Raw genomic sequence first — 26,126 nt, 5'->3', positions numbered from 1 at the left:
CTGCTGCCCACTGGACCACATGGACAAATGCCTTTCTGACCACGTCCAAAAAGCTGGCTGACTTTGGTTAATCTCTCTGATAAGCCCTGTAGGTTCTGAGACTCCCTGGTCATTCCCTTTTCCCATACAGAGCAGGAAGAAGCCAAGCAGAGAGAGAGAAGGAGGAAGAAAAGGACTAGCAGGGCAATGTCAATGAAGAAGAATGAAGTGGGGAAATAGAGTGAGTGGAAGGAAGCAAAGGGAGGAGAAATGTAAGGATAATTGTCATTTCTATCAACTCTTTAATCCTCCCCTCACCCATAATATTTTGTATCTGTCCTCTAAAAATACTTGGCGAATGCTTAAAAAAAAATGTGCTGGTCCTGGGCTTGGACTCTGTCCCTGAGCTTTTTTGCTCAAGGCTAGAGCTCTACCATTTGAACAGCTTATTTTCAGCTTTTTTTTGCAGGGGTAGTTAATTGGAGATAAAAGTTTTGCAGACTTTCCTGACCTAGTGTGCTTTGGACCTTGATCCTCAGATCTCAGTTTTCCAAGTAGCTAGGATTATAGGTATGAACCACTGGTGCCCAGTGAAAATCATTTAAATAGATACAAACGAGCTCAGATTTATGATCATGTCCCTATTCTGTTGAGTAACTTTAGATAGCCTTACCACCTCTCTGTTCCTAATGATACCTTTCTGGTAATATCAATTGAGACATATTTAATATGATATTCTTCCTGTAGATTCTAAATGTATATCATTGTAAAAAACTTTGAGATCTTTTCCTACTATAAGTGTAACTGTGCTACTTTACTTGCAGTGTTTCCTTATTTGATAAACATAAAATATTTTCTTTTTTGCATCCTTCTCCCTTCCCTTTCCCTCCTCCCTCTCTCTCTCCTACCTTGCCACTCTTTTTCTTCCTCCCTTTATCCCCCCCAGCTTTTCCCTCCCACCCTCCTTCCATCCTCTTCTCCCTCCCTCTCTCTGTCCTCCTCCCCCTCCCTGTCCTCCTCCTCCTCCTCCTCCCCCCCCCTCCTCCCCCCCCCCTCTTCCTCCTCCTTCTTTTTGGCAGTACTATGGTTTGAACACAGGGTCTGGTGTTTGCTAGGCAGGTACTTTACCACTGCAACCAGTACTTCTCACTTTAGTTATTTCACATATAGAATATTGGGCTTTTTTCTAGGCCAGCCTGGACCAGAATCATCTTACTTATATCTCCCATGAAGCTGGGATTATAGACACATACCATAACACTGGATTTATTTTCTGAGTTGGGGGTCTTGCAAATTTTTGCCTAGATTGGCCCTGAACTGTGACCTTCCTGATCTCTGCTTCCCTAGTAACTGGACTTCTAGGCATGTACCATTGTGCCTGGCATCTGTTTTTCTTTTTTGAACACTTTAATATTTTCCTAGGTTCTTAGTTGTACATAGAATACACTTAGGAAACTTTTGGCCAATGCCTAAAGTCTTTTGTGGCCTTGATATTATATGATTCTGAGTTAATTTATGGTAAGTATAAACTAGTATAAAACAGGAGTGAATCTTTGTACTGATGTGTTTGTCAAACTGGACTGTCCACTAGACAAAATAAATTTGATTGGGATAGTAGAAGAATCCAAGATCATTGAATTTAAGTGTTCTATGCCAGTTGATACCCTGACTTTAATTTACATTAATACTTTCCTTTATTCAGTAATCTTATGAGGTGTAGGTTTTTACTCCAATTTTACAAATGAAAAAACAAAAACTTACGTAATTTTGTATCTTGGTGGCATTTTTATGGTAAGTCTACAGGCTTGGATAGCATTTAGACTAGGATTCCCAGCTTCAGCCATATTGTGTGGCGCTTATTTGGGGCTTTGTTTAGGGAATAATCCAGAATGAAGTAATGAGATAGTATATTTTTATAGTCATAGGACAAGGCACTTGAATCTACAATTCAGGAGAGGCAGTGAGCAGGGTAGGTTCTGACCTAGAGATCACCAGACAGGGACAAATTACAGTAGCTTTTAGGCTGACTTTGACATTTTAGAATGATAGTGTTTGGATCTGAGGACAGAACTGAACCAGGGCCTCCCAACAATGTAAGAGAATGATAAGGCTTTTGTGAAGAATAATGAGGAGAACTCCTCTCATTTCTTACTTACATTTCATGTAACTTGGGTAGGTTGGAGAACACACCTGCCTCTATCACTTCCAAACAATCATTCTGAGAAATCTCTCTGTAATAAAGGCAACACAATTTAAGTCAGATCAGTTAACGTCCATAAACGTTTTTGGACTCAGCTAGGTCATTTTGTCTAGGAGGATTCATAAGACAAATGAAACTTTGTTCCTATCCTCAAAGGAGTCAGCTATAATAACAAGAAAAAACACACTAGATGCCAATATTTACAGAACAGTGGGAGAACAATTCAAGGCAATGGCGCAATTTAGAGATTATTTGTCTGTGGATGTAGACACTGAGGCCCAGAGAAGGGGAGAGAGATTTGTCTAGCCATATTTAGCAAACATACAAGATCAGAACAAACAGTAAGTTCCCTAGACCAGGACTTAGCAATCTTTTCTTCAGTCCCAGATAGTAAGTACATTTTGGTTTGGTTTTGTGGACCACTTGGTCTTTGTTGCAACTACTTGACTGATAATGCAGTGCAAAAGAAGCCACAGATAATGCATAATGGCCCATGTCTCAATAAAACTTTATTTATAAAGACAGATGGTAGGTTATAATTCAATGACCTTGTCTGAGACCATGGAGCTAAGTTCTTCTCTGGCATTCTCCTTTAAAATAAACATGGATTTAAATCCTTACCTGCTTCCATGCTATCACACAAGTAGAATTAATCATGGTTTATACCCATATAAGAGCTTTCAGATTCCAGGGGTGTGTGTGTGTGTGTGTGTGTGTGTGTGTGTGTGTGTGTGTGTGTGTGTGTGTGTTTCTCTTGGAGCAATTTAAAGTCTGTAAAAAATCAAGTCCACTACACAGAAGCTCAGGGCTTATGGGGAGTGAGGGCAGCTTAATCAGTTAATGTTTATAAAGTGGCTCACAGATGAAACGTGCTATTATTAGGCCTCTTGAGAAGGCTCTCATGCAGTTTTAATGTGGCAGCTGAAGAGTCTCAGGAAATCTCACAGGCAGCAGGCATTCAAATTGGCCAAGGCAGAAGAACTGTCTGCTGGCCTGGGATTTAGCTGATGAGTTCTAGAAAGGCTGTGACAAAGGCCTGGAGAGCAGAGCAGGGAGGGGTTGGGAGGGGCCCGGGGGGGGGGGGCACACATGACTATAATAGCAGCTGTGTCAGCGAGGGTGCTAGGACACATCCAGGGCCTGACAATGCAGTAGGGCCCAGGCCGTTTCTCACAAGTCCTGTGCGTAAAGGGTCATTCTTCAAGAGAAAATGTATTCTGCGGTAGCAGAACATTTAAAGGAATCAAGTGAAAGAAGTATATAGGGACAGAAGATAGCATGGAGAAGAGGACTTAGGAGACAAAGAGAACTTAGATTCTAATGGAGGCTGTATCTTCCTAATTCACCAATAGTGATATATTTGATAACCACTGTATTCCAGCCTAACAGCTAGACATAGTTCCTTATTTGAATTCATGTGTCAAGAATTCTAGTATCTGGGTTTATTTATTTCATCTAAAAGAAGTAGAAATTATTAGAACAACCAAGTCGAGAAACACTTCTAATTATTTCCGAAAGTAGTTCATATGTTGTAGTTTCAACTTCAAAGATAGGAGAGAGGGTGTTGGACTGTCAAGGGGGGGTACCTCAGGCCAGGTGAGGGTTGGGAGATGGAAAATAAAGTATAGCACTGATAAAGCACTTCATTAAAAAATTCTCAGGTCATGTTCTGTTTAATCCTATTCTGCCTCTGCTCAATTCCATCATTATTTATTAAGTAACTATTTATTATTGAGTAACTATTTCCCTATAGTCTCTACAATCCTTTGACAGGACCCTGAGGTTGACATTTCAGTCTTGCATACAATGGCTCTGTGCAGAACCAGCTGTGGTCAACAGCAGGGTCACACCATTCCTTCTCTACATGGCCATCGTAAGCATCTCTTTGGACCCCAAGTTCTTCATTGTAAAATAAGCATGTAGAGAAGATGGTTTATCAAGTCCTTTGTCAAAAAGTACCAAGGACTTTTGACCTCAAGAACAAATCTGCAGAAGTCTAATTTCTAGAGGTGAAGTTCTCCTTATCTTGTAGACCAGAGCTTCCTAACTGTTAACCCTAACACATATCAGTCACCTGTGTAACTTGATCAAATGCAGATTCCCATTGGAAAATCCTTGTGTGAGTCTAATGGCTGAAATGCTGGTGCTGGTTTCAGGACCATACTTGGGAAGTGCAAAGTTCTTTAGGGCAGAAGTAGCAATATCCTACTCGACTTCTCCTCACAACTTGTGTGCACATGTCTAGAAGAGCCCAACCATATCAGTCCAAGGGGAGTAAAATGTTAGACATAAACAAATTCTACATCTCCTCTGAAAAGCCTTTGTCATCATTAAAGTTTCCCTGTCCATTAAATTCTCAAAAGACATTTTGCATTTCTCAGATAAGCAGTTATTACATTAGCTTGTCATTGAAGGTTTTCTTTAAAATTTTATTGTAAAAGCGATGTATAGAGGAGATAAAGTTACATAAGTAAGGAAATAAGTACAATTTTTGATGACCATCGCCATTTTCTGACTGTATTTCTGGAAAACACCTTCCTCATTTCTCTGCATCTCCAGCATGTGACAAGTTAGTATGCATTTAATGCTCAGTAAATGATTACTGGATAGAAGAATGGATGGAGAAATAGATGAAGAAAGAATCTTCTATTCAGTGAATGGAACCTCCTAGCCTACAGAAGGGATTCTTTCCTGGCTTTTTTTGGGAGTTAGTAGTGTGTATAACTCCAGCAAGAGACCCAAGCCTGGCTTGTCTATGACTTAATCTTTACTCACAGGGAATTTATTTTACTAATATAACAGTTCAAGTACACACACATGTATTTGACCTCTGTATGAAAGCATCTGGTTCTCTATATCTCTATTTCTCTGTCTCCCAGGTTTGCTTAGCCTTTCTGCACAGGAGACAAGGCTCTTGAATTGACAGAACACCCATAGCAGAGAAAGGAAAGAAAGGACTGATAACTACTGGGGTTTACAAGGCATTTGATGAGAGATTAGAAAAGTTGATTTTAAGCTCCTCTGTGTATTCCAGTCCAAGTTTACATGAAGGAAAGGGAAATACAGTCCAATGAAGGACTATGAGTAAAGGTCATGCTCTCTGGGGATGAGTCCTACCAAATTCGCCTTCAGACCTTCACTCTGCTGGCTAAGGTGTTCATGTATAAGTCCATTTGAAATCCCCCACTATAGCTGCCCAGTGCTGAGACTAGTTCATTTTGAGCAGAGTCACGACAGGATTGAATAAAGAGACACTGAAGAGCTGTGACCAGAGGCTGGAGGCCTCAGGAGTATTTCCATGACACAATTTGGAGATATCGGAAGATATGTGAAGAAGTCAAATTTCACTGCTATTCTAACTGGGGTGAGGTGGTATCTCAATGTTGTTTTGATTTGCATTTCTTTTATGGCTAGGGAGATTGAGCATTTCTTCATGTGTCTATTGGCCATCCTTCTTTCCTCTTCAGAGAAGTTTCTCTTTAAGTCTTTAGCCCACTTATTTATTGGGCAGTTGTTCCTTTGAGGATTTGTTGTTGGGGGATTTAATGTTTTGAGTTCCAGGTATATTTTAGATATGAGACCCTTGTCCATTGTATGGCTAGTGAAGATCTTCTCCCAATCCGTGGGCTTTCTATTGATCTTGCTAGCTATGTTCTTTGCCATGCAGAAGCTCTGCAATTTCATGCAATCTCATTTGTCCAACCTTTCTTTGATTTGTTGTGTTTCTGGGTCTCTATTAAGTAAATTTCGGCCTGTGCCAAGGAGACCTAAGATTTATTCTATTCCGTCCTGTAATGTTTTCAGAGTGTCTACTTTGACTCTGAGGTCTTTGATCCATTTGGAGTTGATTCTTGTGCAGGGTGATATATAAGGATCTAGCTTTAGTTTTCTACAAGTGATTAACCAATTTTGCCAGCACCATTTACTGAAGAGGCTGTCTTTCTTCCATTCTATTTTTTTTAGCTCCCTTATAGAAGATTAGATGGCTATAGGTCTGTGAGTTCATTCCTGGGTTTTCGATTCTATTCCATTGGTCCTGGGGTCTGTTCTTGTGCCAGTACCAAGCTGTTTTGATTACTATGGTTTTGTAGTAGAGTTTGAAATTTGGTATTGATATTCCTCCAGCACTGTTCTTTCTGTTACAGCTCGTTTTTGCTATTGGGGTCTTTTATTGTTCCATATGAATTTTTGGATTCCTCTTCTATTTCCTTGAAGAATGAGGTTGGAATATTGACAGGTTCACTGCTGTAGTTAAGCTATGGTTCAAATGTGTCTCCTGCTGTTTCCTATCCAAGAAACATCATTCCCAGCATGGCCATGCTGAGAGATGGCATAAAGCGTTTAAGAGGTGATAGGGTCCCAACTGCCCATGTGAAGGGATTGTTGCTTGTTTCATGGGGGTGGAGTCATTTCCTTTAGGGTGGGTGGCTGTAAAACACAGAGTCTGGCCCCTCCCCAGTCAAAATCCTTGCTTGAGGACATTGCCCCTTTGAATGCAGCAGGTTCCCTTTTAAGCTTTTCTGCTATGTTGTAACCCAACGGGGTGGGGGTGCCATGCTGTTTGGATGGTCTATAACCACCAGAATTAGGAGACAAGTCCATTTTTTTCTTCATGTTAACCAGAGCCAGGTATTCTGTGATAGCAGCACAAAATGGACTACCAAGCTTTTTTCCTAATACAGGAAGTATTCCCCAACCAGATTTTTCACATTTTTCTCTTCCTTCCTCACCTCTTGCAGAACAGGTTCCCAACCTATTCTTCCCTGACAAGGTATAGTAGGGAATTCAAGTGTAGTAAAATATTTGTAATGTTCATTGAATCATTTTTCCCCCTGGTTTTTAGTAACCTCAAACTAAGTGTAGCTGCCTGTTTTCTTGTCTGAATCCTTTGTAATTTAGGGGACATATGTAGCTATCAGAGATGCTCATGCATTACACTGGATTTGCATTCTGACATTGTGCTGTATAGTGGCAATAAATAAATCTTCTGCTCTAAGCAAAGAACTTCTGGAGGACAGCAAATTGTCTTTTATCTTGGTATTCCTATCCTAAGCCAAGTGTTTGCTCAATGAATGAATTATCTTTTGAAAGATTAGAAAAGATTTTCCAACTTCACTTTTGTACAATAAAGCTGTGCTCTTGAAAACTTGCAGTAAACAGACACTTTGCAAATCAAATTATGTATTAACGCAGGAAGGGAGCTTCTTGTGTAGCAGAATCTTGAAGTGAGATTTTAAAAGAGTGGAGAATGAATTCAGCAAATGTTCAGCAAATTTTGATGAAGCAGTTCCTGTTTTTGACGTACCGGCCTTGGTGCTAGGAATCTAGAGATAAATATCCTGGGTCTTGGGTTTTACCTGTCATCCAGCCTGGGAGGGCTTCTATGCTAGACTTTTCTTAACTGAACATTAGGTGAGCTACATTTCAGTTACTTGAAAAAATAAGGTGGATTTGGGACATATTGTATTTTAATATAATGATATAATGATACAGTTATTTATGCTAATGGTTAAATACATTATACGTGTATATATGTAGAACTGTGGGAAAAACCTGGTAGAAAAACAAATAAACATGCATACATGTAATTATGTGCAAATATACACATGTAAATACACACATGTGTAATTATATATTATGTATTTATATAGAATAAATGATGTATGATTATAGATATAATTATTATACACATACTATGTATAGTTATAAATAGTAGACATGTTAATGTGTATATTATATAATAACATGCATATATGTATTATAATACTATATTTGTGTTATCCATATTGTATAGTTTCTTAGTTTTTAGAATTTTTTTCTCAAATTTTCTGGAAATGTGCTATATACCCTGTTTCTTTAAAACATTATTCTTTTTTCATTTTTTGTTTTTTGCTGGTCCTGGAGCTTGAACTCAGTGCCTGGACACCGTTCCTGAGCTTTTTTGTGCTCAAGGCTAATGCTATACCACTAGAGACACAGTGCCACTTCCAGCTTTTTTGAGTAGTTTATTGGATAAGAGTCTCATGGGGACTTTTCTGCCCAGGCTGGCTTCAAACCATGATCCTCAGATCTTTACTTCCTAAGTAGTTAGGATTATAGACATGAGCCATCAGCACCCAGCTTGTAGGGTGATCTTTTTTTCTCTGCCACTTTGGAGGACATTTTCAGAGCATTGTTAGCAAAGGCATCACCTTTTCCAGGATCAGGAAGCAGCTTTGGGAAGGGAGGACTGCTGTAGACATGTGAGAAAAGGAAAGTACTTACCTAATGCATCTGAGAAGTCAGAGGAGGCCTCTGGCAATATTCCTGCCACATTCTGACAACTTGTCCCACTTTACCTTGACCTTCTTCCTAAAGGATCAACCTGATTTTCAGGTATGACTTCAGTGGTGGAGACCATGCATAAAAAGGCATCTTGCGCCCAGTCTTAGTGTGGCCAATGGACATATAGTATCTCTTAAAAGTTTCATAATTTTTGTTGTAGAGATTCTTTACTTTTTTGGTTTGAGTCCTAGGTATGTTTTTTTTTAATTTTTGAGACCATTGCAGGTGGAATTGCTTTCCCGACTTTACTTTCTGTCTTCTCATGGTTGGTGTACTGAAAAGCAACTGATTTTGGTGGACTGAGTTTTATACTGCCCTATTTTATCAGTTATTTGATAAGCTCTAGGAGCTTGGGGACGGAGTTTCTAGTGTTCTTTAAGATATAAGATCATGTCATCTACAAATAGGGATAGTTTGATTTCTTTATTTTCTATTTTAATCCTTTTTATGTCTTTCTCTTGCCTTATTGCTTTGACTAGGAATTCTGTACTATATTGAAAAGGGGTAGAGAAAGTAGACATCCTTGTTCTGTTTCTGATTTAAGAGGAGATAGTTTCAGTCCTTCCTTCCTCCCTCCCTCCCTCCTTCCCTTCCTCCCCCTCCCTCCCTCCCTCCCTCCCTCCATCTCCCTCCCTTCCTCCCTCTCTTTCTTCCTTCTTCTTCCTTCCTTTCTCTCTCTCTTCCCTTTCTTTCAGTTCTTTCTCTTTCTTTCCTGTCATTCTTTCTCTCTCCCTCTTTCTGTCTCCTTCTTTCTTCCCTTCTCTCCTCACTTCCCCTCTCTGTAGTAGGATTGCAATCCTCTTGATACTTGGTTCCTTGCAGGTATAAACCACTGTGCCCAGCCTAATGTCAGCATTTCCCAAGCCTGGTCTTGGCATCTCTCAAGTTCTGCACATCGAAGTCCTCTTGGGCTTCCTCATTCCACACATAGCTTTCAGGTAGAACTTCTTTGCTGGAATATGTATCTGTCTGGGTCCACCTCGATTCCCTGTCTATTCATAGACAGATGGTCTAAAGCAGGCTGGTTATTTCTGTTCACCCCATCTCTCTCTGTCTCCCCTTCAACTCCAACTCCAGGCCAACAACTCCATTTGACAATCCAAGCTTTTAGTACCAAATTGTATCTAATTTCTCTTGATCATTTAATATCCAAGCCTCTTGCTTATGGTTTTCAGTATTTCTTGAAAATGTTCTTTTATTTTCTACCATCATTATGTCAATTATGACTCTATGCAATTTCCATCAGATCATCAGATCTTAGCTCTGTGATGACTAAAGAGTGGTTTTATATGAGTCATGGATCATTGCTTCTTAAATGAATTGAGTATCTCACTGATTTACTTAGATTCGTGGTTACATGCATAATATTCAAGACAGTAAGAATGGAGTGTCAAGTAGAAAAAAGAATGCCTACTCATGGCCTGTCTGCCTGTGTACAGAAGTGTGGATGGCATCAATACATGGCAACCATGCCTGGGGAGGGTTGCAGTTTAGGAAAACAAATGGAATTATAGGAGGATATACAAAAGTGAAAGGGAAAGAGATTTTTCTAGCAGGAGAACTAGATTAGAGCTGAAGTGGAAAGGTAGACAATTCCTTTATTAATCTGTGTGGTGGCTATTTGAGTTCAACAGGAGCCCACTGGGTTTTTGGTAATAAAAGATGAGGCATTGGGAAGGGAGTGAGGGAGCAGACATTGTGTGAAGAGGGGAAAGGAGGAAGGACCATTGATTATATCATGTGGTTTCCATGTGGCTTACTAGCTTCAGCAAAGACTACAAAAGGAGTTTGGAGCAGCCTCATACATAAGAGATGGTAAGCTGTCTCTAGGTTCGGGACACTTGTATGCTTGAATGTGTCACTGAGGCCTGCAGGAAGAATGATGTTGCTGATAATAGTTAATCTTTATTAGACGTTTGCTCTGCAGAGAGCATAGCTTGTCATGTGCACTGTCACTAATGGCCTTGTTTTACCTTCACTAATGGATCTGCTGACTTGCACTTGTCTTAGTTCACATGTGGTGAATGGCAGCCTGTACCCAAGAGCCAGGCAGGCCTGGGTTCAAATTCGAGCTTTATCCTTGCCTACTTGTGTGGTTTTGGACAAGGCAATTAACACTCATGGGAGCTGTTTATTTAATGGAGATAATTATGTAACCTTTGAAGGATTTTGTTAGCAATATGGAAATATTATATGGGATAGACATTTTAGCTGTCACCCAAAAATCTATTTCCTCTCTCTTATCTCTGCTACATAGTTAGACTACTTTTGTTTTCCTTTTTCTTTTTCTTTGTACGGGAGATCGAACATCGGGTATTGTGTGGTACGTGCTAGGCAAACATTCTCCCACTGAGTTAATCTGTAGCCAATTTTGCTTTTATGCTTCTGAGGCAAGGTCTCCTTACCTTCCTCAGGCTGACCTCAAGGCTGTAGTTTTCCTATTTTAGCTTCCTGAGTAAGTGGGATTATAGGCATGCTCCACCATGTGTCACACTTGCCCTTGACTACACTTTTTAGCTAATCTTGCTGTCAAATGATAGCAGTGTGAGAAGGAAACTCCTCCCATAGAATGTGCTCATTTCGGTGCTACTCCATACTCTGTCTTCCTTCCACATGGTGGCTGGAGAGGCACAAGGCAACCCTGAAAGAATTAAAGTTGGCAAAGCCACTGTTGACCTAAGATCCTAAGTAAAATGCAGAGGAACACCATACTGGATCATTAAATGAGAAAGGAAGAAAGAAAGAAATGGGTTCTTTAAGTCCTTGCCATTTTGGATTTCATTGCTGTCATGTATCATACTCTTAATACCTAAGGTAAGAATCTAGCAATGTGCATGGTACCTAGTAACTTGTTAGCAACAAGAATTGTACAACTACCAGCTCTGAAAAATGGACACATCCAGAGGTATCAACTAAATGCATATTGGCTGAGTTAGTTGAGAATTATGCAAGGGAACTACTGGGATAATTAGAAACAAACAAATAATAATAGAAAAGCCTCTTGAAACTAAGTACGTGTTTGTCCTCATTTAGCTGGAGACCCTCTTGCTGGTGACATAATATCTACCTTGGACCCTGTCACTGGCTCCTGATTGGGAGATGGTGGCGGGGGGGGGGGGGGGCGGAAATCTGTAGCTGGCTGTAGATTTCTGAATTATGGGCCTTTTGGGCTGCTCTTCTCACTTTGTCAATAATTTCATGGGAGAAAGAAGAGCTCATCTTCCAGAAAGGATGACTTTCAAATGGTGAAGACTACTAAATCCATTAGTTGCATACAGTCTGAGGGGGAGTTCAGGCTAAGGAATTCAAATCTCTAGCTCTCTGAATTCCAGAAACATGGTGCTGCATAAGGCAAGGTCTCTTGAGTAGGCAAGGGGAAGCCCTTCATCACTTTGGCTAATTACCAGAATCACCTGAGATCCATGCTTCTCTGTAAAATGTTACTAAGTTCTTCATTGTTCAGTACACTGTCTTCTGTGCCTAATAGCTGGCCAGTGTGTTTAAGATCACATGAATAATGCATGTCTTACCCCATGAACCAAAGCCCAGGGTGTCATGTAGAGGTCATGCTGCTTACTATTGTGTGATTACTTCATAGAGTCTGGAGACCTAGGTTCTAGTCCTGATTCTGCCACTAATTAACCACTCACCTTGAGTCACATCAGTTCTCTTCTCTGGGTGTGTTTGCTCTTCATCTCTAAAACAACAGTGTTGGGTTCACTTCTAGCCTTAGGATTCAGTGGTTTTTTAAAAATTATTCCTGTGATGCTGTTATTAAAAACCACTCAGCCATGACACAGGCAGTCCTCTGTGACAGCTCCAGCTTTCATTCCAGCAGATGCGGGCTGTAGCGGTTCCCTGGGAAGGGCTCTGTGGCAAACTTAGAGGGGGTCTCCAGGGTCTCCAACAGATCTGGTGTCCTGAAGCCCTAGATCAGGTGACAAAGAATCCCTAACTAGCCTTGTTATTTTTCTTGAAGACAGTGTATATTTTATTGTCAGCTTATAGAAGGCTCTGTTGATGCTTCCTTTAAGTCAGGGTTAATTTCTTTCTTCCTGGATATATGTTCTGGACCTCTTTACCAAGGAAATTGTGTGTGTGTGTGTGTGTGTGTGTGTGGCAATTATTGTAGTTATCACAGTTTATTGCACTAACCTTACACTACCCTAAAATTTTCCTCAATAATTCTCTCTAGATTTTATTGTGCCTTTCTGGACCCTTGTTGCTCCTATAACACAACCTCTCTTTCCCACCTGGCTTCCCTCCTCCCCCGGGTCTCTGTTTTCACTCTGTAATTCATAATTACTCCATCTTTTATGCCCCTCTATTTTCCACCTCATTAACTCTTATTCTTGGCATGAAAGTCCTTTCTTTATGAGCCTCGGTGAAGGAGCAGGAAGGTAGCTCACATTTGGTTGCTTCTGAATATGAGTCACATTGGTGATCATGAAAGCCTTTCTCTTTGGAATGCTGAATGTAGCACTCTATAAACACTGAGTATGCAAAGCTGTTATCCACCCTGTCCTTCATGACTATTCAGAAGTTAGCTCAGGGAGCATTTCTGTCTCTGTCTAGACAGGAAAAAGAACAGTTGGTTACGGGGAGCTCATGCCCAGAATCCTAGTGACTCAGGAGGCTGAGATCTGAGGATCACAGTTTCATGCCACCTTGAGCAGGAAACTGCGTGAGACTCTTATCTCCAGTTAACTACCAAGATGCCAAAAGTGGAGCTGTGTGGCTGAAGCAGTAGAGCTCAAAACAAAAGTAAGGGAACAGCACCCAGGCCCTGAGTTCAAGTCCTAGGATGAACATAAAAACAAGAAAACCAATCAGAGAGCCATATTCACTGACACAGTACTTGCCTGATTTTCTGTTTCTAAAGAACGGATTCTCCCATGCTACCCTTCAATGTCAGAATCCTACTCCCATGCTTCATATGCATTACCAGATCTTCAGAGGACCCTTATTATTTTTTATTTTTATTTTTTTGGGTCCGGTCGTGGGGCCTGAACTCTGGGCCTGGGTGCTGTCCCTCAGCTCTTCAGCTCAAGGCTAGCGCTCTACCACTTGAGTCATAGCACCACTTCTGGCTTTTTTCTTTTTGCTTATGTGGTACTGAGGAATCGAACCCAGGGCCTCAGGCATGCAAGGCAAGCGCTCTACCACTGAGCCACCTTCCCAGCCCAGGACCCTTATTTTTTATAGTGAAGGGACTTGTACGTTTTTTTAAAGAAGTGTTTTGAATTTGTGTAGCTGCAGGCACTGCAGAAATATGTGGAATGCAGCTGGGCATCTCAGGGTTCAAATCCTTTGCCTGGCATTGAGTACAGGGAGCAGATCCTTTACCCTTGCCCTTGAGCAGCAGATCAGGAAGGAAACCTCATTCTCATTTTGAGGCTTCTCTGAGTAATTTCCTAGGGAGCCTCTCTAATCATCTAGAGTTAAGGCTTTCCCCTCCTCAGAGCGTCCCGGGTACATTGCTGATCATAATCACACAGGCCGTCTTGCCAGCTGCAGTACCACAACTGGAGCGCTTTCCACGGGCACTGGGCTTCAGCTTCTACTGAGCTACATTGAACAGGGATTACCAATAGCTCAGTATTTTTGGCACTATTTCTCAAATTTCTGTGCAGGCCTTGTCTTCAGACTTACTCAAGAGAGCCATTTTTCTGCCTCTAGGAAGCTTCTAGCACCATAGGGGCATGGCCTTCTCTTCTTCTTTTTTTAATGTATTTACTTTAATTTTTTACCTGGATGTAATTTTTTTTAGTATTATCATCAGGGAATTGCACAAAGAAGTTGCCATTTAGCAAAGCAATGAATACAATGTACCCTCTCTTTTTTTGCAATGAATGTATTCTGACAGATGTTCAAGGCTTCCCATAATGAATCCGGAACAGAGTATGTGTTCAGTAAGTGATTGCTGATAGACCAAAAGAATACAACAAAGCAAAATTTACTGGCTTATTTATCAGTAAAGAACATTAGGGAACAGAAAGGCTAAGTGATTTACCTAAGACTACACAGCAAGTTACAGTGGAGGGTAGGGAGATTGGTCTGCTAACTCTGCTAACTTCTTTGGAGTTCTGTCAGGCACACAGTGCACCCACCCCTGGTAATGGATCCCAAACACGATTTTTAGCTATGAATAGACTCCCCATTTCTGCTTATCCAGGATTCTTTTTTTTCAATTTTTTTTTTCTAAAAATGTTCAAGTATTTGGGGGGAGATGGATGGGAAGAAATACATTCTGACCAAATGTGCTTTGGGTAGAAATTCTGGGACCAATTTATTACATCAAATCCTGATTTAGATTTCTGCATTCATTTGAATACATTAGTTTTACAATTTGCATATCTAATTATGTTTTTTTCCCCCTCTGTCACCAACCACAAGCAATTTTCCCCTTTTTAGGATCATTGTGTCTTTAAATGTAAGACATAAGGCACAGGAATTACCATAGCAACTTGCTTTCCAATTAGACTGCAATTGCTGACAATCAATATGATTAGACAAGGTCAGTGCCTGGGTAAGCCCCACAATGTTTGAAGTGAGCTAGAGATGTGTGAGGACATCCAGGAAATGAGAAAACTATTGGAAATCTCTCCTTAGAGTTGCACGTGTCTGTGTAACCTAAAGATATGTCTTACAGTAGCAACAGTTTGTAACCAGCCAACAGGAGCCTGGGCAGGGAGGCTGAGAGATATTGGTGGAGGTTGATGCTACTTCCTTCTATTCCTTGAGTGCTTGGTGAAACTAGAGATAGAAAAAAAGTTACCAGTTTGAAAGAGAGACTACTATGGAATAGCCAAAGGAGGAGTTAATGAAGATGCAAGTCTGGGAGGGTTATTTTCATTTCAGTAGGGAACTAAGGTACTTGAGGAAGAGAGGTGATCTGTAGTGAGCATGCCTGGGTGGGTGACTGTGTTGGTAGTCATCGCGTGGCTTAAAGCATCCTAAGGTCAGGGGTGGGATGGTACATACAATTAGTCTGTACAGGGTACAACTGTATTTCCAGGTCACCTCCCAGGGTACTCCTTTGTCTTAATTCCCTTCTTCTATTCTCTGTTCAGAAGAAGAGAAACTCATTCACACCGAAGTGTCAGTGTCTGACAAGTGAGGAAAGTCCAGTCTCAGGGGCGGGGTTTTTACAGGGGTAGAGTGTTAATAAAATATCTATCCTGAGTACTGGGCACAAAGAAGTGGGAATGGATGTAGTTTTGGAAGCTTTCACTGTTCTACAGCTCCTTCGATCATATCTGTGACCTGCTGTGATTTCCTAACAGTCTGGTTAGTTATAAATGAGCTTCAGGCACTCACCACTGAAGAAAAAGATTAGATGAGGTCATTGTTCTAGTATCCAAAGTGTCTGTGATTTTCAAGTACAATGCAACACCATGAAAACAAAGTTTTATAGGAACGTTTGTGTGGAGGAGACAGGACCCTGAGTCTAGATTGACTTTCTCAGTACTTCTCTTTCCTCTCCTCCTCCTCCTCCTCTTCCTCCTCCTCCTCCTCCTCCTCCTCTTCTTCTTCTTCTCCTTCTTCTCCTCCTTCTTCTCCTCCTCTCCTCCTCCTCCTCCTCCTCCTCCTTCTTCTTCCTTCTTCCTTCTTCTTCTTCCTTCTTCCTTCTTCTTCTTCTTCTTCTTCTTCTCCTCCTCCTCCTCCTCCTTCTTCTTTTTTTTTGTCAGTCCTTGGGGCTGAACTCTGGGCCTGGGTGTTGTCCCTCAGCTCTTCAGCTCAAGGCGAGTGCTCTACCACTTGAGCCACAGCGCCACTTCAGACTTCTTTTTGCTTATGTGGTGCTGAGAAATTGAACCCAGGGCCTCATGCATTTGAGGCAAGCACTCTGCCACTGAGCCAACTTCCCAGCCTCCCCTGGGTCTTCTTATCTTGAGGACCAAGTGGGGCAAAGTTCCAATATGGGAGAGGATGACGGTGGGTGAGATGGGCCTTGGATTTTCAAAGCATTCCCTCAACTCCCAACCAAATCCTTGGTAATTCAGTCTGGCCTGTTAAGTCTGTGGTTAAAATTTATATATCTGATTCCCTAGTCAGATCATCCCTGTGACCTTCAGAAAATTTGGTAAAGATGTCAATAGCTTGCATCTACTTAAAGTTTTTCACTTGATTGCTGATAGTGTGGCCTGGGATAAGCTCCTTTAATTCTCCAAATCTCGTGCATCTGTTATCCATTCATGTGGCAAAATTAAATGATGCCCATAAAAGCATTTGGTGATCTGTAAATTATTAATCACAAAAATCCATTTCTGAAATGATTAGAATTATTATTGCTATTATTATAATCATACTCTCTTATCTGTTAGAATTTCATTCTAAGATTCCCAGGATGTGTCTGAAGCTATGAATAGCACCAAACTCTATCTATACTCTATATATACTATGTATGTAAACTCTGTGTAGTTCTTTCTATACATACTTTTCTATGATAAAGTTCTATTTATAAATTAGGCACAGTAAGATATCAACAACTCTGATTCACAGTAAAACAGAGACATTAAAACAACAGTCTGAGATAAAACTTATGTTAATCTGATTGCTTTTTCTTCCCCTTCTTTCTTTCCTTCCTTCCTTCCTTCCTTCTTTGCTTCCTTCCTTCCTTCTTTGCTTCCTTCCTTCCTTCTTTGCTTCCTTCCTTCCTTTCTTCCCTCTTTCCTTCCCTCCTTCCCTCCCTCCCTCCCTTGCTCCTACTTGCTTGCTTGTGTGTTAGTTTTAGGTCTTGAACTCAGGGCCTGGGCACTGTCTCAGAATTCTTTTTGCTCAAGGCTAGCTCTCTGTCCACTTGGACCTCAGCTCTCTTCCAGCCTTTTAGTTAATTAAAGATGAATCTTATGGATTTTGCTGCCTGAGCTGGTTTTGATCTTCTATCTTCAGACCTCAGCCTCTTGAGCAACTAGGATTACAGAGGTGAACCACCAGTACCTGGCCTCTGATTACTTTCATAGAAGTGTGTATACTTCTACAAAAGTTACCTAGAAACCCAGGCTGTACTAAGTCACTGTGTATTACAGTGTGGGTGTTCTGGGGAGAGGGATGATTCATGGCCTTGAAGAGTTGAGTGGGATGACATGAGATTTCCATGCTACTCTGACATGTAACTTAAAACCTATGAGTTGTGTATTTCTGAATTTCATATCTAATATTTTTAAAGTATAGGCAACTGAAAACATTCAACTTGCTAACCTGCCCAACTACTCCTTGGTAGTTATTCAGCCACCAAGGAAGCAAGACTACACATAAAAGAAATGACTTTATTAAATGAGTTCTCCCTCCTCCCGTTTTCTATCTTTCTTTAATAGAATTCTCATTCTTGGTTCCATTCTGAAGTCTTCTTTCTGCTATGCTTTTCCTCCTGACACACTTTTTATTACAGATGAAACTCAAGCCATATTGATAAATTCACACCCAGAGCAAGTTCTGAAGACCAATCATTTCTTTTCCCTGGAAAAATAGATTGAGGGTGGCATTAGAGGTGATGGCGATGAGAGGAAGAGTTTAGGCACCAAGAGTGAACTAGAAGCCAGGTGGCTCACGCCTGCAATCCTAGCTACTCAGGAGGCTGAGATCTGAGGATTGCAGTTCAAAGCCAGCCCGGGGAGGAAACTCTGTGAGACTCTTATCTCCAATAAACCACTAGAAAATCTGAAGTGGCACTGTAGCTCAAGTGGTAGAGCGCTTGCCTTGAGCTGAAGAGCTGAGGGACAGAGCCTAAACCCAGAGTTTAAGCCCCATGACCAAAAAGAAAAAAAAGGAGAGTGAACTAGAGACTGTATCTTGTTTTGAATTTTTGTCTATAGGGATGATCCCTTGCCGTGCTCCTTACAAAATGCTCTGAAGGGCTGCTTCTTCACATTTGATGGGTTTCAATGTATGTGAGGATCGAGGCTAGTTTTCATAGGCATTGCACTTCATACAATGCATTGTTGTTTTAGAAGTTAGGATATCTATGCTAAAGATAACTTACATTGCTGGCATCAGTGGCTCATGCTCTATACCTAGCTATTCAGGAAGTTGAGATCTGAGGATCACAGTTCAAAGCTAATCCAGGGAACAAAGTCCATGAAATTTTTATCACTACAAGAGCCAGAAGTGTAGCACCCACTTTGAGTGAAAAAGCTGAGAGACAGTACCCAGATTCTGAGTTCAAGCCCCAATACCTGCATTTCCCCTCCCACCCACTCCCACCCCCTGCAAGATGAAATGTTTTCTTTAATGTTGCTGAAGACAACTTACCAAGAGGGAGGACAGAAATGGTAACAATGTGCTAAGGAGGTCTCTGAATGCAACTTTCTTCCATTGGCAAGGAGTTGGCATTATAGTTCTTAACTATTTTATTTAGTGTCACTGCCAAAGTCTTTGCTAGTGACTGAAGGGATCAAGGACAACTCACCTTAACATTATACCCATGTAGGGGGCAACGTCGTGAAATATCAGTCCTTGGTGGTATCTTCTTTATCTTCTGCCAAGTGTTTTGAATCCAGCATCTTCCTGGCTTTGGCTATCATAGCTCTCACCATCCATCTACCCCACCTATTCCATTTGAGATTCTAAATCCACCATGCTTTCTAGTTCTCTATCAAGACTTACCTGTGAAATAATCAGATTGCAAAATTGCAAAATGACTTTGAAGGAGAGGAAATACCTCAGAAATTAAGACTCAGAAATTCAAGGCCACAAAAATGTCCTCGGTGCCTCAAGATATTCACAGGTGCTTTTGGTCCATAAGCTATTGTTTTTAAACAACAGCATTGCTTTGGTTACTGTTGTTACTTTTGTTTGTTTTTTTTAAGTACTAGATATTGCTAGACAAGTGCTCAGCCACTTGAGCCGTGTCTTTAGTCTGTGTGTTTTTTCAGCAAGTTTTCTCACTTCTGCCCACACCAGTCTCCACCTCCTGGCCAACAGCTTTGCATTTTAATAAAGGACTGACTGCAAAACTGTGAGTGAAGTGAGAATTGCAAGCCCACTTGCAGGCCAGTAGGAAGAGAGCTCCTTGAGCAAATAAGATTTTGGATTTGCATTCTTTAGATCACAAAATAATAGAATACTTTTTGATGCCTGTTCCTTATAGTGAACTTCACTAGCATGCAACCTGTATTTGAAAAGTTGAACAACACTTCTTTCCTTCTCTGTCTCTCTCTGTCTCTGTCTCTCTCTCTCTTTCTTTCTCTCTCTCTCTCTCTTTGTCCACATCCCCATAATCCCCATATAGACAGGTAGATATAGATACCATGTTTTCTAGATTCAAATAAAAAGAAAGGTAGCTACATGATCTCCATATATAGATTGTCCACTGTGGACACTGAATAGACATTTTTAGCCATGATTAGTTGTGCTACACAGATATTCAACAAGGTTAATGATCATTCAAATTTCCCATCAGAGCATGTTTATAAGTTGTGATGACAGGAACATGGGCTGATGCTTTTCTACTCAAGGAAATTATTTTATTCTTCTTTGTAGGCTTAGAATTGATTATCATTAGGAAAGCAGTAGACTTGTTATCGTTGTTCTACTTTTCATCATCTCCTTCATGTTGTTTACCTTTGTTTGTTTACTGACCACTCTGTTCTTGATGGCAGCAAATGAGAAACTGGACTTTTCCATACAGATTAGGGGCTCCCTCAAAAATACCTCATGTTTCCTAGAGTGGGATAAGATAAATCACATAAACTGTACTACGGAATATTATCCCAGAGAGAGTATTTATATCTTCCTATCTAAAGATTAAATGATACCCCAAGAGACTGAAAAATGTATATTTTTAAGTATCAAAGTTATAAAAAATATATAGCAACTTCAAGGGAAATAGGACAGTATAAAAAAGAAGGGATTTGGACAAAAAGTGTTACTTTAAAATACTGATACAATAATATAGTTAAATAATTAAAAACTCAACAACTAGGGTATATAATAGACTTAATCTGAACTGCAATGAATAGATTAGAGTATAGATGAGGTAGTCACTCAATAGAGGTCATAGCACAGTGATAGAAAATAGGAGAGACATGAAGAAACCTAGAGAATACTATACAAAGTTACAATACTGATGTGTGTAATAGGGGGTCCAGAAAGAGAGAAGGCAGAATGAGGAGATAGGTAAAGATAACAAAACATCTTCTGGATTCACGTAAAGACTGCCTAACTTTGAGAATACTACTAACAAAGTAAAAATTCAATGGCGAAGCTATAGGCACAAACAAAATCTGAAAACTTACCAGAGAAGGATGGATTAAAAACATGACAGCCAGATTCAGATTAACCACTATAGATACCAGAAAATAATAGCATCATGTACTGAATGGATCTTTTGGTCCACTGAGACTTAGAAATTCACGGAGACTTATAAATCTATGGTCAATAGTTCACGAAGTTTAGGGTTGAAAATTTCAGACATCAAAGACTGAGCTTTCAGTTATGGGTTTTAGTTGAAAGGTCAAAGAGTTCTCTTATACAATAAGAAACAGCCCAAAGAAACAAGTACAGTTTAAGAAGCAAAATCTGCCTAGTTGGATTGAGTGGAATGAAGGGAATCCTCATTTTATTGAATAAGAAGTTCCAACAGAAATCGAACAATAATTGGAGGAATTTACAAACAAGACAGACCTAAAGTACTAGACAAATACGGCCTGGGCAGTTACAAGAGGAAGATGAAAGCCACAGCTAAATAGTAAATTTCTTGTGTTCACAAAGGGCAAGTGACCCTGACTTGTTTATGGGTTCCAGGTCCTGCTTTAAGTAATTAGAAAGTAACTATAAAACCACATAAACAGAAAATCATTAACTTGTGGAAGGGTAGAGGGGGAAAGGTAGGGGAGCAAAGACATTGTAATGGTGTCAATTTCACACTCACAAGGAAGAGGTTTTATTACTCTATGTGTATGGGCTGACATGTGTATGTGTCCAACACCGGCTGTCTTTTGATTGCTCACAAATCAACTCCATTTTCACAATGCCCTGGACATGTCCTAACTATAAATCCAAAGCAAAATTTAAACGTGCCCATAGACACAGAATGTAATTTTTTTCTAGGTCATTGTTGTAGCAAGTACAATTGTAAAAGCTACTACAATGGATAGAGCCTTTAGGACTGGGAAACTAGGCTCTAGGCGTCCGTTTATATCCTTGTTTTCTGATCAGTGTTTGGAAAAGCCCAAAGTCGTCTTTATTCCTGTGTTACTGGCCTTGTATTCTAGAAACCCTATGTCTAGTACATAGATTGACTTTACTCTAATGATATTTGACATCCATTGACTATCAACATATGAAACACCCCCTTTTGGAGAGGGCTTTGTCTAAAATCCTGCCAGACCCAGATATGAAACAGGCATAAAGCAGTACAGAATGGAAAACAAAATGCTATTCTACTTTGTGTTTCTTCCTGAATGACCAATAATAAATACTTCCTCTAGAGAAGCACATGCTGGATGTTTTTTTCTTGGGCGAGGGGTGTGTCTTGCAAGGTTTTTAGTTTGCATTGGAGGGGACATGCTCCTTGTAGCCTCTTAGATGATGACCTCTGTTGTTCTTTGACAAGAGGTTCTTGCTAATTTCTTTTGACACTTACTTAGCCATCTGTCTCCTCTAAACTTTTTGTCAGCACACAGTCAATGGAGAAAAAGTAGGTTACAAATCAGCATGTGTATTGTAATCCTATTTTAATTTTTTCCTTAAATGTGTGTTTAAGCAGAGAAAAAAATTGTGGAATGCTATTCATTAGCATGTTAATCATGGATATCGCACTGTGTAATTATCTACAATTTTTGTTCTTTTAACTCACAGTATTGTTGGGATTTTCTTCTACGGCCAGCATGTGTTGTTACTTTCATAACATAAAGAGAAACTAAGATGCTTCTGCCAGGGTTAGCTTTTCTGACTCCAGAGCACGGTTGAGAGTTGCGGGGAGGGAGTGTTACTTAGATTGTCAAACAAAGGCCTACAATAAGCTATACAGATTTTTTCAGAAGCAGACTGTACTGTAGTTTGGGGGGTACTACTCTGCAAACAAGGTTTTTGCCTATTTTGTTTTGATCTCGGGATTTTTTTTGTCAGCTTATTTGTTTTGGGTACTGGACGTGGGGCTTGAACTCAGGGCTTTTTTGTTAAAGGCTAATGCTACCACTTGAGCCACAGAGTCACTTCTGGCTTTTTGGTGGGTGATTGGAGATAAGAATCTTACGGACTTCACTGCCTTGGCTGGTTTTATACGAATATCCTCTGATCTCAGCCTCCTGAGTAGCGAGGATTACAGGGTTAGCTGCCAGCTGGTGCCTGACAGAAACTTTGTTTTAGGTAAAAGCCCAGTGAAGGTGTTGGAGATACTGCGACATGAGAAGGCCAGGCTGGGATTTCAGGATCTTGGGGACTGAGCATCTCATTCCAAGGGTGAAGGCCTTAGAAGGGACCCTTCTGTCACCTTAATACTTTATGCCCTAATGTTCCTCCCTCCTCTACAGCTCTTCATCTTACTATCTATAAAAGCTAGATAAATGTTATATATGGTCTATACCCACCAGGGGAAAGAACTTATGTCTGTTTCAGTCAATGCTGTCTCTGTAGCCTGTGGCACTCAGTATGTGGTCAGTGAATATGGAGAGAGCCAATGTAACATGGTTATGTCCACAGGAACAGAGGAGAGGGGTACTGCAGCAGGTGAGTGGTATGAGTTGAGATGAAGAGGTAAGAGAAGAGATAGTATGGATGTAGGTGGGGACACAAGGAGACTACTCGGCAGGAAGAGAGGCCTTCTCTGAGGAGGAATAGCAAACAAAGCTGGATGGTTGGGCTGAGAACAGGTGACAAATGAATCTTGCAAATAAAATGGAAGACTCAAAGTAAAGGGCCAATAAATGGAGATGGCCAAAATACACCTGGGATAAATGTCACCTTTAAAATAAAAATTAAAAAAAAATACACTTGGGATGAACTGAGGGTAATATAAGATTCTGGCTTGGTTTTAATTCAGGCCTCTAGGTCTGGCACAGCATTAGTCTTTCACTCCGATTTACAGTAAACCAAAGGGGAACACAGGTACAAACATTCAGCCCAGTCATGAGCTCAATAGTTCCTTTAATTGTCTATCTCTGATAGAAAAAAAGCAACCTAAATCCAACATTTGGAATCATTTTCAATTCAAAATACCTGATGATGCCTGACAGGTACACTCATGCAGAAATTGAAAACTCAAGAAGATACAACACTTTTTTTTCTTCAGGCTTCTCTGAAACTCTAATTAAGTGAAATGGATCTGTGCCTCCTTGTGCTTAGCTATTTTTTTTTCCTTCCACCCTTCATTCAGCGTATTTGGGAAACACACCGTGAATATGCATTTGAACATATTGGTGGTGATCATTTGTGATGAGTATGGGTGGAAATGGAATTCAGTCAGTATGAAATGTTTACATGCTACACTGAGCACGCCTTTGCAGTTTCTGAAAAGAGGCAGCAGGACTTTTTGCTTAGTCCAGCTTCTAAGGGTGACATGTCAGGGAGCTCCTCCTGCCATGCAGAAATCATGAATTTTACTAGAAAATTGAAATTGTAATTAGGATAGGCAGAACAGAAACGCCATCTTCTTTCCAGATAGGTGCATCTCTGTTGTAAGATTGTCAAGCTTCATGAAGCATGATTTCAGTCTTCATGTTGTGTGATGGATAGCCCTGGAGGATTTTATTTTAATGTTTCAAGATTCTTGTGAGCAGCTCTAGCTAGCAGTCCCTGGGAGACTTCACAATAGCATAATCAAGAACTGAACGGGAGTCTGAGGAGGTCCAGGCCATTTTCCCCTTGAGATTGCTCCATTGGTGTTCATGTCTGAAAGGAAGCCCACAGATTTCTTCTGCCTCATCCTTCCCTTCTTAGCAGGGGTCTTTTACTTTTGGGAAGTGAAGAAGAAGAAAACACATGAAAGAAAGCAGGGAATGATAGTTTCTTGAAGTGTTGTAACTACCCTCTCAGCATGTCCATAGCCATTTACTTTGGAAATATTCTGAACGGCTCCAGCAAGGTAACTGCACATTCTCCCACATGTTTTTTTTTTATTGTATTGTAGTACCTCTAGCTTGTGTTTTTGAAACCTCACCTTCTGAATTCTTGCCCAGCTGTCTGGATATTTAACAGCAGCCTTGGGGTATTTAACTTGTGAGTCAAAGATGGTCAGCCATCCTTATCCTTCTAAAACTATTTAGAACAAAATTAAGCCAACAGCCCAATAAACTAATGGATCGAATGGACAATTCTCAAAAGAAGAAGTACAAATGGCCAATGTACACTAAAAAATGTTCAGCATTCTTAGCTATAAAGGAAATACAAATCAAAGTCACACAGAGATTTCATCTCACTCTGGTCAGCATGACAACAACCAAGAAAACAACTAATACGTATTGGTAAGGATGAAAGGAAAAAGAAGCCTTCATTCACTGTTGATAACAATGTAAATTAGTGTAGCCACTATGGAAATTGGTATGGTTCCTCACAAAGCTAAAAGCAGAACTACCAGATGATCCTGCTATACTATTTATTGGCATAGTATCCAAAGGGATGTAAGTCACCATACAAGAGATACCTGCATGCTCATATTTATAGCAGCACTAGTCACGACTATTGGCTCAACCTTGGTGACCATCAACTAACAAATACCAAAATGCAGCATATACATGCATGGAGAACTATTGAGCCATTAAGAAGAATGAAATTATGTCATGTGCTGGAAAAGCATTTGTTACATGAAATAAGGAAAGCTGAGAGAATTACCACATATTCTGTCTGTCTGTCTGTCTCTCTCTCTCTCTCTCTTTCTCTCTCATATGTGGAATTCAACAATACAAGTGTGAAATGAGAGGCCATTTCTGAGGGAAAACTAGTATGAGAAGTGAACAGACAGTATGAGGAAATAAATATAATTGAAGTACTTCATACACATGTGTGAGAATATATTAATTAAGCCTGTGAAAATTATTTTAAAGGGGGAGAGAGAGAGTCAGGAAGAAGAATAGACAGAGGAAATTGATCAAAGTCATGTTACATGCCTGAATGTACCATTAACACATGCTAACAAAAAAAGAGCAAAAACTAAAGTTAAAGAATTATCAGGAATGAGACTAAGGCCAGAATTGCTATTGACTTGGGACTGGGGCCATTTGGATTCTGAAGAAGCAGGTTTTGTGTATTCTTTTTTGTTCTTGCTAGAACAAGAGCAAAGAAAAGCTGGGGTATGGCTTAAGTCAGAAAGCACCTACCTATCAAGTACGTGACCCTGATTTCAAACCCCACTACTACAAAAACAAAGAAGAAAAAATAATACAAAGACCTGGAAACAGGATGATCAGAGCTGCAAGGGGGAGATGAAATTTGATGAAAAGTGCGAGTAAAAATGTACCCATATTCTGTCTGGATAATGAGCTACAAGGTTTATCACCCATGAATGCTATCTTTGGTGCAGAAGATGGCCATCAACCCTCCACATGATTTCAGTACATCTTTGAAGTCTTTCAAAAGGTACAGTTTTGCTTTTCAGCACATCAGTGAACACAACAGCAGAGGTTTCCTTATTTTGGTGACTTCAAATATGGCATATTAACCTTTAAAGAGCCACCAAATGTAT

General features: G+C 40.3%; 1 protein-coding gene across 2 annotated transcripts in view; it reads right to left on the bottom strand.

Moving 5' to 3' along the window:
- Fshr (follicle stimulating hormone receptor) overlaps positions 1–26,126 on the bottom strand; it is a 156,890-nt gene that overhangs the window by 49,434 nt on the left and 81,330 nt on the right. For both annotated transcript variants that reach the window (XM_042675501.1, XM_042675502.1), the window contains exon 3: positions 2,136–2,210. In XM_042675501.1, the coding sequence (XP_042531435.1) occupies positions 2,136–2,210 (75 nt within the window). The remainder of the gene's footprint in view (positions 1–2,135; positions 2,211–26,126) is intronic.

This window comes from Dipodomys spectabilis, unplaced genomic scaffold (assembly GCF_019054845.1).
Source record: "Dipodomys spectabilis isolate Male_0828 unplaced genomic scaffold, ASM1905484v1 ptg000026l, whole genome shotgun sequence".
NCBI classification, from domain to species: Eukaryota; Metazoa; Chordata; class Mammalia; order Rodentia; family Heteromyidae; genus Dipodomys; species Dipodomys spectabilis.
This window is presented reverse-complemented; position numbering and strand designations above follow the sequence as displayed.